Genomic DNA, 13,663 nt, shown 5'->3' with positions numbered 1-13,663 from the left:
CAAGAATGTCTTGCTGCAACCGTATAGGGTCCTGGTGAGACCTCATTCGGGGTTTTGCACACAGGTTTGGTCTCCCTACTTGAGGAGGACGACCTGGCCGTTGAGGGAGTGGGGCGAGGGTTTACCGGACTGATTCCTGGAATGGTAAGACGGACAAAGAGGGATCGGGTCGATTGGGCCTGTACTCACCGGAGGACAGAAGAATGAGAGGGTATCTCGGAGATCAGATGGACTTGACATGGGGAGATGTTCCTAATAGCAGGAGAGTCCAGAACCAGGGGTCACAGCCTCAGGTTATGGAGTGGGTCACTTAGAAGTGAGACCAGGAGAAATGTCTTCACCCAGAGCACGGTGAACCGATGGAGTTCACCGCCACAGGAAGCAGTGGAGGCCGAGACATTCAAAATATTCAAAAATTAGTTAGACATAGTTGTTAATGCCAAAGGGCTCAAGAGTCATGGGGAGAACACAGCAGTACAGTGATGGACAGGCCATTCGGCCCACGATGTCGTGCCAATCATGATGCCAATGTCCTCCTCCTGCGAATCGTCCATATTCCTCCATATTCATGTGTCCACCAAACTGCCTGGTGACCCATTCCAGGGGTAGTAGTGGAAGATGAGAACAGGGTACTAAAGTGGCCTATCAGCCATGATTGTGTTAAACAGAAAAGTAGGCTCAAAGGGCCAAATGGCCTGTTCCTGCCCCTATTTTCCAGTTCCCATGTTTCTAACAGGGCAAGTGCTGTGGTGTGGCAGAGGACAGTGGCAGAAGCTGTGTTCCTTTCCTCAAAAAGAGTACTCTGATACAAGAAAAGTACCCCACCTTGATGACCTGCCCATCTCCTCCCCTCCCCTCCTCCATCCTTTTATTCCATGGTCCACTGCCCTCTCCTACCGGATTCCTCCTCCTTCAGCCCTTTGCCTCTTCTACCTCTCACCTCATTACATCTTCCCCCTCCCCCCCTCTTCACCACCCACCTACACCTTCCCCCTCTCACCTGAACTCACCTGTCCCCTGCCTGCGTGTGCTGCTCTCCCTCCCCCCACTTTCTTATTCTGGCTTCTGCCCTCTTCCTCTCCAGTCCTGATGAAGGGTCTCGGCCCGAAACGTCGACTGTTTATTTCCCTCCATGGATGCTGCCTGACCTGCTGAGTTCCTCCAGCACTCTGTGTATTGCTCCAGATTCCAGCATCTGCAGAATTTCTTGTGACCCTGATATCTTTAATCTCCAACACACACAGCAGAGTAAAACTGAACACACCCTGGGGGGAGGGGCCCTGTAAGCACCAACACTCCCGGGAGGACCCCATAAGCAACGACACACTGCTGGGGAGACCCTACAAGTTGTAAATACCGACACACTCCCAGGGGCCCCTACAAATACTGACATATTCCTGGGAAGACTCTGTATCATGGAAAGGTGTGCAATCAATCCATTTGTACCTCTGGCTCTTTAATCTTAACTTTTACATGGACTCTCACATTCTTGCCCCACACCATATCCCGAGACAGCAATAGCTTTCCTATTTCTTACCCAATTCCCTTCTGAGAGGCCAGGCTTTACCCCGCCGTTAGATATTCCTTGTTATAACACCTTCCCCTGCAAGGCTGTCTGTTCACTTGGTCTGTGGTAGCACTAGCTCCAGGCCTCAGCTCCCCCACCAACGGAAGCAGCCTCTATCCAGAAGCCCTTGCCCAGTTGTGTTAAGATCGAGCTGCCCAGTAAGATCGTTGGCAAGTGAGGAAGGGCCACAGACACCATCGGGCCCTCCGTCACAAGAGCACAGCCTCCCTTGTGTGGGTCATCAGAGACCAGCTCTCACGCCTCTGAGTTCAACACCTATTCTAGAAGTTTGAACACAGAAATCCAAGCTCACTCTCCAGAACAGGACAGAATAAACATACTATTTCTCAGAAGAACAGGTGTGTAGCCTCACACCCCACGCTCAAAAATAAATTCAGTCCACACTCAATGTCACGAAAACCTGACCATTATCACCTCGCCATATGAGGGATCTGACTGTGCAATAATGGACCACTTCTTAGGGCACAGCTGGTAGAGCTACAGCTCCAGAGACCCGGGTTCGATTCTGACCTCGGGCGCTGTCCGTGTGTGGAGTTTGCACGTTCTCCCCATGACCACGTGGGTTTCCCTCCCCCAGGTGCTCCGGTTTCCTCCCACATCCCAAAGGTGTGCAGGTCAGGAGGCTAATTACCCCAGAGCGTGTAGCTGGGCGGTAGAATCGAGAGAAGTTGATGGGAATGTGGGGAGAATATAATGGGATTGGCGTAGGATTGGTGTCAATGGTCAGCACAGAGTCAGAGGACCGAAGGGTCTGTTTCCGTGCTGTACCACTCCACGAGTTACAACAGCGACATTTCTGAAGAACTCACCGTCTGGCAAGGTGTTTTGGGAATACCCCTATAGAAGAGGCCACAAACGTACAGAATGGCCCTAATTCCTTTCCTCCCTCTCCGCTCCCACTTACCCTCTCGCTCTTCAGGCTTCCAGCTCTTCTTGGCAACCTCCGCCAGGGCTCCGATCCCAAGACCGACAGCCAAACCTGTTCGGGGAGAAGTGAGAATGAGTACACAGCAAAGTAGCCCACCTTCATCACCATCATCCTGCCCTGGGTGCGAGGTAATTGGGGAACCTACAGCAGCAGCTCCCCCTTGGTGTCTCATCAAGGTATTAGCCAACACCAGAGCACTTCCCATCAGGACTGCTGGAGGAACTCGGCGGGTCAGGCAGCATCTGTGGAGGGAAGTGGACAGTCGACGTCTTGGAAAGAAACCCTTCATTGGGACTGGAAGAGTAGAGGAGAGACGGCCTGTACAGAGAGGTGAGGGGAAATGATGGGGCAAGAGCTGGTTGGTCCAGCTGAGGAGGGGTGGTAGGCAGATGGGGGGAGGGAAGGGTGGACATAGAGGCTGGGAGGGGATAGGTGGAGGCAAAGAGCTACAGATGATGGGAGAGGAAGGTGCAGCATGGAATCAAATAAGGGAGGAGGGGACACTGTGTGGGTGATGGGCAGTCGGAGTAGGGGAGGGGGGGTAAGAAACAGGGTGATCGAGGGCTGGGGATGTGTGTGGAGGAGGAACTGGGTAGGTCAGGAGGAGAGAGAAAGGGGACAGAGGGGGAGCAGGCCATCAAGACCAGCCTTATCACATTACCTCTTCCTGGTGAAGCAAGGAGGGCCTGTGTTTTAATGAATCATTTGAAAGATATGCACTGCTGGGGGGGGGTGGTTCATCCTCAAATCAAACAGGCCAGCAAAGCAAATTTGGAACAGGTCATCTCCCCACCTGACACCAGGTCCACCCCCACTAATCTGCACACACACCTCTCGCAGGGCAGGCATGTGGGAAGCTCGTGAAAGTCAATAATAATCTCACTGGCTGAGTGTGTACAGACTAAACTACTGGGTCAGATTTATCTACAGAGTAAACATAAAACAGAAGCTGAGAAAAAAAGACAGTGTAGCACAGACACAAAACAAAGATAAAGTTGTCCCACAAGGGGTCACACACACGTAGTGGCAAAGTGGAGACGGAACTGGTTGTCAGTGGCTACAGAAAAACAATTGATTCCATATTCACTGTTAACAGGCACCTCTTTACAACCCTGTGCATTTTTTCACCACTTGATTTCAAGTTAAGCGGTTTAATTGCCCCCTTCCATCCTACCGCCAGCAGCCCCCTGCGTTCTGAGCAAGTGGAATACAGCATTCAGTCAGGACGGCGAACTGCTGTGGGACAGAACTCAACAGAAGCACCCATGGATTCCGATGCTTGGATTGAGATGGACATCCAGCAACCCAACCTACAGCCCGAGATAACCGATCGAGTAGAGATGGGGGAGTTTCAGACCTTACAGCAACCTGAAGCATGATGCAGTCTGCAACCCGTTTCCCCCCTTTTACAAAAGGATTATGCCCCTCACAGGTCCCTCTACTGGTTTAACTCAGAGAGGATACTTACTGTAGTTATTAAAACTGTACGAAAGACCCGAACCCATTCCCAGCCCTCCTGACACCCTTCCCATTTGTCACTGTGGCTCCCCACCCAGCAGTAATTCCAGATGTGTTACTCAACCAATATCAGCAATGCTTCTTCTGTATTCGTGCAGAGCTGGCTTTTCCTCAGCTTGGTGAGGTGTAAACTGACCCTGTAGTTCACACCACACATAAACTTTTCCTTTAAAATCCACTGGAAAAAGTACTGAATGAATCGGTCCCTCAGATCCACCCACAATTCCTCAGACAGTGAAGTAATGGGCACCTGCAAGCAGCATTACCAATGAGAGGTTCAGGAAAGGAACACTTGCCCCACAGAGGTGCCAGGCCACAACCACCTCCAACACTAGAGGGTATGACCATACATCCCTGGTATTCAATAACATTAGAGTCACCAAGTCCCTCACAATCAACATCCTGGGGAAGGTTACCACCGACTCAACTGGGCCAACCATAAATACTCTGGCTACAAGGGTAGGTCAGAAGCTGGGTGTCTTGCAGTGAGTGACTCATCTCCTGACACCCCGAACCCTTCCACCATCAACAAGGTTCAATCAGGAGCAGGATGTGGAACACTCCCCATCTGCCTGGATGAGTACAGTTCCAGCAACTCTCAACAACATACTGCTTGAATGACTCCCCATTCACTGCCCTCAAGTTCATTATTGTCATAGGCATATACACACGGGGTATGCAGCAGCACAGTACATTACCAGACGAGGACAAGCACAAGTCAACATACACTTAAATTAACATAAACTATACATAATTTACACAAGTACAAACTAAACAACAAAACAAACCTAACGACACTACTGCAAGATAGAGCGAGAGCGAGAAAATGTAGTCCGAGGTAGTGTTAAGGTTATTCAGGTCGGTTCTAGAACATGCACCATCAGTGCACAGTCCTGCACCACCGGCCCACAGTGACTGCAGTGGGAACCATCCAGAAAACGCACTGCGGTCACTCGCCCAGGCTACTCCGACAGCACCTCCCAAACCCGTCACCTCTACCACCGAGGACAAGGGGCAGCGGGTGCAGGGGAACACCACCACCCGCAGGTTCCCCTCCCAGTCCCACACCATCCCGACTTGGAAACCTATCGCCGTTCCTTCATTGTCACTGGGTCCAAATCCTGGAACTCCCTCCCCAACAGCACCTTCACCAGGAGGACTGCAGCAGTTCGAGATGGCTGCTCACCCCCATCTTCTCAAGGGCAAGGGATGGGTAATAATGCTGGCATTGCCGGCGACACTTAGATCTGACGTTATTAATTCCCCACTGATGATAACCCCAAATGACAACGGTACACTGTAACCAAGGTTACGATAGTAGAGACTGCAGTGGGTGGCGTCCAATTCAGAGCAGGTTTGAAGACGCTGGGCCTGAACTTGCTCAGTCGACCAACTCACGCCCTTCTCAAGAATGCCTCCACTCTCCCTGCTAGCAGCAGCTGAGAGACAACGTTCACTTCCATACCTCGCGTTTCCTTGGCTTACGCCTCCCCAAATTGCACAATTCCTCCCTCGAAACAGCTGCCAAATGCCCGGAAGAGATCTGACAGAGGAGCTCTAACCAACGGGTGGTTTTAAAAGGAACAAGGAGAAACTGCTTTCAGGGCAATGAGGCAGGTCACCAGAAGAGAGTGATTAGTTATAGGACCAGAGTAGACATTGCTTCCTTGTGGTTCTGAAAGGCATCAAGTGGTTACCATCTAGCATATGTTGCCTGAAAAGGCAGTGAGTGACTTAGTAATAACTTTTGATGGAAGTGAAGACACTTGGACAGGTACATGGATAGAAGAGGTTTAGAGGGATATGGGCCAAATGCAGGCAAATGGTACTAGCTCAGTTAAGCACCTTGGTTGGCATGGACAAGTTGGGCTGAAGGGCCTGTTTCCGTGTTGTATGGCTCTGCGACTCTACGAAAGGGATAAATACTTGAAAAATTAGCAGGGGCAAGGTGGTCTGTGATTACATGAACAGCTCTTCCAAGCGGGCAGAACCACACCAAAGGGCCACACTGCCCTCTGACCCACTCACCTCCTGACGCAGTCTGTTTTAATTTCAAGTTTCCAGCATCTGCAGTTTTTTTTTTAAATTTTCACTTACAGTTGAAATATGATATTGTTGCTATCACAGAGACATGGTTGGAAGGAGGGCAGGACTGGCAACCCAACATCCTTGGGGCATGGAACCAACATTCAAGCATGACTGGAGAAATATAAAAGTGGAGGGTGCATTGCAATATTCAGTAAGAAATATAGTGGTACTGAGGAAGTATACCCTAGAAGGCTCTTTAAAATGAGGCCATGGACCTTGGAAACAAAAAAAAAACACTTTGCCCTACAGATCTCCTAACAGTCAGTGGGAGATGGAGCAGATATGTCGACATATCAGGCTCATCAGTCAGGGGAGTGAGTATAGGAGTTGGAACATTATGTTACAGATGTAACAGTCGTTGGTGAGGCCACACTTGGAGCACTGTGGACAGTTTTGGTCACTGTTATAGGAAGGACGTGGTTAAACTGGAAAGAGTGCAGAGAAGATTTACGAGGATGTTGCCAGGACCAGAGAGCCTGAGTTATAGGGAGAAGTTGGCCAGGCTGGGTCTTTATTCCTTGGAAAGTAGGAGAATGAGGGGTGACCTTACAGAAGTGTTTAAAATTATGAGAGGCATCGATAAGGCGGACGGTAACAGTCTTTTCCCCAGGGTAGGGGAGTCCAAAACTAGGGGGCACAGGTTTAGGGTGAGAGGGGAAAGATTTAAAAGGGACCCAAGGAGCAACTTTTTCATGTAGAGGGTGGTTAATATATGGAATGAGCTGCCAGAGGAAGTGGTTGAGGCAGGTACAATAGTATCATTTAAGAAGCACTTGGATAGGTACATGGAGGGACAGGGCTTAGAGGGATATGGGCCAAACGCAGGATATTGGATGAACACCAGGGTAGGCATGAACTGGTTGGGCCAAAGGGCCTGTATCCGTGCTCTATTGCTCTATGACTAAATCACAGCAAGGTGCAAGAATAATAAGGCTGTAGTAGTAGGCAATTTCAAGTTGTTGCCCGATATTCACTGGGATCGCCTTAGTGTGAAAAGATTAGAGGGGGTGGAATTTGAGCCTTTTGGGGCAGTACATAGACAGCCCTGCTGGAGAATGGGCAGCACTAGATCCAGGGAATGTAGATGGGCAAGTGGTTGGACTGTCAATAGGAAAGCACTTTGAAGATAGCGAAAATATCTGGAAGTTTCAGGATTGTTAAGGAAAGGGGCAAGGACGGTCTGGAAATTAAGGTCCTGAATTGGGGGCCAGGTCAATTTCAATAACATAATATGTGGGATACATGCCTTCATTAACCAGGGCATGCAATACAAGAGTAGAGAGGTTTTGGTACAGCTTGAACCCAGCTGGAGTACTGCATGCGGTTCTGGTTTGTAACCCTTAAGAAGGACGCGATTACAGTGGAGAGGATGCAGGGGAGATCCATGAGGACACTGCCCGAGATGGCATGTTTCAATTGTGGAGGAGAGAATGAACAGGCTGGGTTCGTTTCATTGCAGCGGAAGAGGCTAAGGAGGGACCCGATAGAGGTGTACACGTAATTATGAGAGGCACAGATAGGGTAGGTAGTGAGAAATTGTTACCCAGAGCAGGGGTACAAGAGGTTTAGAAGGGATCCAAGGAAGAACTTTTTCCACCAGAGGGTGTTGGGATCTGGTACACCCTGCCTGAGGGCGTGGTGGAGGCAGAGACCCTCACAAGATTTAAGAAATATTTAGACAAGTATTAGTATTCCCAAGGCATAGGAGACAGACTGAAAAATAGATTAGCATAGATGGTGGGCATAGACACAGTGGGCAGAAGGGCCCATTTTTATACTGATCCACAGATCCCTGAAAGTTGCCTCACAGGTGGATAGGGTAGTTAGGAAAGCTTATGGGATGTTAGCATTAATAAGTCGAGGAATCAAGTTTAAGAGCCACAAGGTAACGATGCAGCTCTATAAAACTCTGGTTAGACCACACTTGGAGTACTGTGTCCAGTTCTGGTCACCTCATTATAGGAAGGATGTGGAAGCATTGGAAAGGGTGCAGAGGAGATTTACCAGGACGCTGCCTGGTTTAGAGAGTATGCATTATGAGGAGAGACTAAGGGAGCTTGGGCTTTACTCTTTGGAGAGGAGGAGGATGAGAGGAGACATGATAGAGGTGTACAAAATATTAAGAGGAATAGATAGAGTGGACAGCCAGTACCTCTTTCCCAGGGCACCAATGCTCAATACAAGAGGGCATGGCTTTAAAGTAATGGGTGGGAAGTTCAAGGGAGATATCAGAGGAAAGTTTGTTACCCAGAGAGTGGTTGGGGCATGGAATGTGCTACCTTGGGCGGTGGTGGAGGCAGGTACATTGGTCAAATTCAAGAGATTACTAGATAAGCATATAGAGGAATTTAAAATAGAGGAATATGTGGGAGGAAGGGGTTAGATAGTCTTAGGCGAGGTTTAAAAGTCGGCACAACATTGTGGACCAAAGGGCCTGTATTGTGCTGTACTGTTCTATGTATGACTCAATAACACTAAGTGTAAAAGATAAAAAGCAAAGGCCAGGGATTTCATTCTATTTTAATTCTGGGCCAGATCCAGAACTTTACAAGTGCCTGCCATTCTACAGGCTCCCTTGGCCCAACAACAACTAAACTCTTTGACTGACCACAGGGACTTCTTTGACTGGCAGTGGGCTAGAACAACAAAAAAAAAGTACAACACACCAGATAAAGAAACACGCCGAAAGGAACAGAAAGCACTTACCTCCAAAACTGGCCAGCCGACCGATCCTTGTGGATGGAACCTTCCGCTCCCGAGCCCGCTCACTCAACTGGGGAAAACAAAACAGACCGTGAGTGGAGGTAGGAGGGGTGGGTTGGCTCCGATTTCATTAGACCCTTCCACAATCAGCACGTCAGCCAGCAAAGACGAGGCACTGCTGCAGTGTGTGTAACAAAGCAGTCAATTTGTGCACAGCACAGCAAGCAATCCACCGGAGGAACTCAGCAGGTCGAGCAGCATCTGTGGGAGGAAAGGAATTGTCGACGTTTCGGGTTGAGATCCAAGGGAGTGCAGATGCTGAATCTGGGTTTCTAATGTGCACAGCAAGATCCCACTCACAGCAACGTAATGATGACCAGCTGGTTTTGGGCAGTGGTTGAGATACAAAGGGGAGAATACCCTCATTCTTGCTTGAAGAGAGCCATGCAACTTCTTATGTTCACCCAACTCATCCAAAATGCTGCACCTCTGGTAGTCTTGCACACACTGTACCAGGAGCATTGGCCTGGATTTCACATATTCTTACAACACAAGAGGCTATTAGGCCCATCAGGTCTATGCTGGCTCTCAGAGAACACCCATTCCCCCACTTGTTTCCCTATCATCTACTCCCTCTCACCACCCTCCCAACACTGGGAACAATTTACAGCAGCTAATTAACCCATGAGCATGTCTCTGGAATGTGGGAGGAAACCGGAGCACCCAGAGCAAACCCACGCAGACACAGGGAGAATGTACAAACTCCACACAGACAGCGCCGGTGGTCAGGATCGTTGGAGATGTACCCCAATGTGTGGAGTTGGGCTCAGTTAGCACAGTCCCCCGTTGGGTCACAGCCCAGACCTAAAGCTACAAGCACTTCTGGGATTGAGGGAGATCAGTGCCAAACCCAGTATGCTCCCATTCCCCAAGGTTCAGCACAATGGCCTAAAGACACAACCTTCCTGGATTACTGCACCTTTACCAACTTGGACAGACATCAGGAACGTACCAAGCACACCAAGACCAGTGAATGAGATTCACACATTCTAACTGGTTGCACCACAGCCTGGTATGGAGGCTCCAATGCACAGGATCGCAAGAGGCTGCAGTGGGTTGTAGACTCAGCCAGCTCCATCACGGGCACAACCCTCCCCACCACTGAGAACATCTTCAGGAGGTGGTACCTCAAGACAGTGGCATCCATCTCTGAGGACCCTCACCATCCGGGACGTGCCCTCTTCTTGTTACTACCATCAGGGAGGAGGTACAGGAGCCTGAAGGCCCACACTCAACGATTCAGAAACAGCTTCTTCCCCTCCACCGTCAGATTTCTGAACGGTCCATGAACACTACCTCATTATTCTTTTTATTTTGCACTGTTTATTTTTGTAACTTATAGTAATTTTATGTCTTTGCACTGTACTGCTGCCGCAAACAAATTTCATGTCATCTAAATTAGTGATAATAAACCTGATTCTGACAAGTACAGGCCAAACATGCATGCCACAGGCATTGCAAAACAAGCCAGTTCAAGGAGGCACGATATGAAGGCAGGTTTCCGTAAGCAGTTGCCATTTTGCCCCCATCAGGTGCTCCAGTGAGGATACACGAGACCACAAGGAAACGTCACTGCATTTCCCTGCCCCTTCTCTACACTGAACAAAACGGACCCTTTGCACTCATTAGAGGGATATAGAAGGACAAGGGGTCAGGGGCACCAGGAGATCCCCCCCATCCCCTCCAATGACCAGGCCAATACTGATCCCCGAAACAATACCACTAAACCAATAATCAAACTGGTGCTTGAGAGAGCTTGCTGTGCACAACCTGGTTGTCGAGGCTCCAACACTAGATGTGACAATACCTAGGAAAGAATATGGAGGCAGTCTAAAAGAAAACCCTCCAGGCTAATTCCCAGGATGAGGGGATTGTCCTCTCAAGGAAGTCTAAACAGCTTGGGTCTGTATTCTGTGGAGCTTAGAAGAACAAAGGGTGATCTGACTGAAAAATATAAGATACTAAGGGGACACGGCAGAACAGATGTTGAGATGTTTCCACTAATGGGACAGTCTTGAACAAGGGGGACAGCTTCAAGATAAGGGACCAGTCATTTAAAACTGAGGTACATAGAAATGTCTTCTCTCAGAGGGTGGTGATCTCTGGAACTCTCTGCCCCAGAGATTGTGGAGGCTGGATCATTAGAAGTTGCCTGGATTGGGAAGCATGCCTTAGGAAAACAGGTTGAGTGAACTCAGCCTTTTCTCCTTGGAGCGACAGAGGATGAGAGGTAACCTGATAGAGGTGTATAAGATGATAAGAAGCAATGATCGTGTGGATAGTCAGAGGCTTTTTCCCAGGGCTTAAATGGTTGCCACAAGAGGACACAGGTTTAAGATGCTGGGGAGTAGGTACAGAGGAGATGTCAGGGGTAAGTTTTTTACTCAGAGTGGTGAGTGCATGGAATGGGCTGCCGGCAACGGTGGTGGAGGCAGATACGATAGGGTTGTTTAAGAGACTTTTGGATAGGTACATGGAGCTTAGAAGAATAGAGGGCTATGGGTAAGCCTAGTAATTTCTAAGGTAGGGACATGTTCGGCACAGCTTTGTGGGCCGAAGGGCCTGAATTGTGCTGTAGGTTTTCTATGTTTCTAAGTACTTAAAGTAGAGAACTATACAAGTTTTTGAGAGATTAAGGATTTGAGAGCTATGGGGAACCAGCAGAGGAGGAGTTAAAGCCTGGGGCAGATCAACTACGATCGTATTCGATGACGGGCAGGCTTGACTAGCTGAGTGGCCTACTCGTGCTCCTTATTTTCTTGCGTTCCTATGTTCTTGTGCACTTTGTCGGCCAGGCTTCCTGAAAATGTGGGAGGACGGTGTGAAACGGCAAACCTCCAATGCATTTCTGAATCTACCACAGAATCCCATCTGTTGACATAAAGTTATAATTCATCCTTAATGTCATCTTTTCTCCATGAACAGTTGGACCTTCCATCCTGGACTGCTTCAGTTCCAGATACAGTACAGAAAACGACTTCAGATTAGCCATAACAACTTGCCAATGCCTACTTTTACCAATGACTCATTTGGATTACTTAGTACAACATGGGCCACTTGGTCCATGATGTCAATGTCAGCTCCCAGCAGAGCAATCCCTTCCATCCCATTTCCCTTTTTATTTCCCCATACCCCTGCAACTTATTCTCTCTCACATACCTGTCAACTCCTCCCAGATTCCGCCACTCACCTACACACTAGAGGCAATTTACAGTGGCCAATTAGCCTACCAACCCGCACGCCTTTGAGACATAGGCGGAAACCCACAAGGTCACAGGGAGAACGTGCAAACTCTACCAGTCGGGACTGAAGTTCCTGGAGCTGTGAGGCAGCAGCCTCAAACTGCAGTCCCAATGTGCTGGATTAAGGTTACTGCACATTCAAAGCCCTTCATGTTTTGATTATAGATCTCTCACTCTCCAACAGTAACCATGACTCAAGTGCACAACATTCCCAGAGGAGTCTACTGGCTGAAAGCACGTCCTACCCTCCAGAACTAGGAGTGCTCCAGTGCAGAGGGTGCCAACTGCCAGATGAAGCTCAAGTCCGAAGCCCCAGCTGCTCTTTTCAGCAGACGGAGAGCAGGCCAAGGAACCATGCTGAGAAAGAGTGAGGGGGAGGGCTTCTCCCCCATATCCTGCCCAATACTAGTCCCACATTGCTGTGCTTGGGAGCTTGCTGTGCACACGACTCTGATCTGCACAAGCTGTCTCCTGTGTTTCCTGCATTACACCAGTAGCCACCAACAATGATCCGTCCCGAGGTGCTGGGTGTACCAGGCCCTTCCCAGATGCGACACCAAGGCTACTTCCTGAAAGAGCCCAGTCCTGTCCTCCTGAGCCGACCTCTGCAGAACACCAAGCGCCTCTGGTTGTTTCACATGGCTGAGGACTTAGAAACAATGGACCCCATTTCTGCACAGGACGAGGCCATTCTACCCATGAGGTCAATACCAGTGCATTGAACTGCAATCCCATCAGTAACATCCCACTACTTTGCAAACCATTCTCCGTCAAGTGCCCATCCAATTGTCTTCAGAAGGCCCTGACTGATGTTGCTCCATCAGCCCTCCTGGCAGTGATACCCTGGTCTGAACCACTTTAAAACAACCGATTTAAGTTTTGTCTCACATCCTCCTCGTACTTTTTGACCCAGATTTTAGTTCTGTGTCCCCAGTTAAGTAGGTGCAGCTTCTCTCTGTTTACCCTGTCTAAACCATCACGATCTTGTACACAGCTATCAAGTCTCCTCTCAACCTTGCTGTGATAAGAGACCAAGCATCTGTGATCTCAATCATCCCAGTCCTCGAGGTTGTCAGTGACGCATTGGCTGGGTCCCTGCTGCTTTATCCTGGTCTGGATCCAACGGCCTGTCCCCAGCAACCTCCTTTCCAGCCGTAGTATCTGCAGTCCATGCAACCCAGACAGCTGCAAGCTCCATCCACAACCTCAGACAGAAAGGCTTATGTTTGGGACTAGTATGGGAACATTACAGCACAAAGTGAGGCTGTTTGGCCCGTGATGCCTCTACTGGCTCTCTGGTGTGCCCATCTTATTTCCTTGCCTCTTGCCCACAGACCTGCAAAAACCTTCTCTTTTGAAGTACAGGTCCTCCGCAGCTTACGAGGCCTGACTTATGTATAGCCCATACAGACCAGTGGGATGGATTTGCCGGCTGCTGTGGGGCTGCAGGCATCTTCTGCTGTGTGGGGACTCAGTTCACAGCCACATTTCCGACATGAACTGGTTCTCAGATCAAATTAAGTCACTACATTACTG

General features: G+C 49.3%; 1 protein-coding gene across 2 annotated transcripts in view; it reads right to left on the bottom strand.

Annotated features, from left to right (window-relative positions):
* The window catches only part of coq8aa (coenzyme Q8A, genome duplicate a), a 48,318-nt gene that overhangs the window by 23,179 nt on the left and 11,476 nt on the right, over nt 1–13,663 (bottom strand). For both annotated transcript variants that reach the window (XM_052024598.1, XM_052024599.1), the window contains exons 4-5: nt 8,829–8,895; nt 2,493–2,567 (exon numbers count right to left, since the gene is read on the bottom strand). In XM_052024598.1, coding sequence (XP_051880558.1) covers nt 2,493–2,567; nt 8,829–8,895 — 142 coding nt within the window. The remainder of the gene's footprint in view (nt 1–2,492; nt 2,568–8,828; nt 8,896–13,663) is intronic.

The sequence above is a fragment of the Pristis pectinata genome, chromosome 10, assembly GCF_009764475.1.
Source record: "Pristis pectinata isolate sPriPec2 chromosome 10, sPriPec2.1.pri, whole genome shotgun sequence".
Taxonomy (NCBI): Eukaryota; Metazoa; Chordata; class Chondrichthyes; order Rhinopristiformes; family Pristidae; genus Pristis; species Pristis pectinata.
This window is presented reverse-complemented; position numbering and strand designations above follow the sequence as displayed.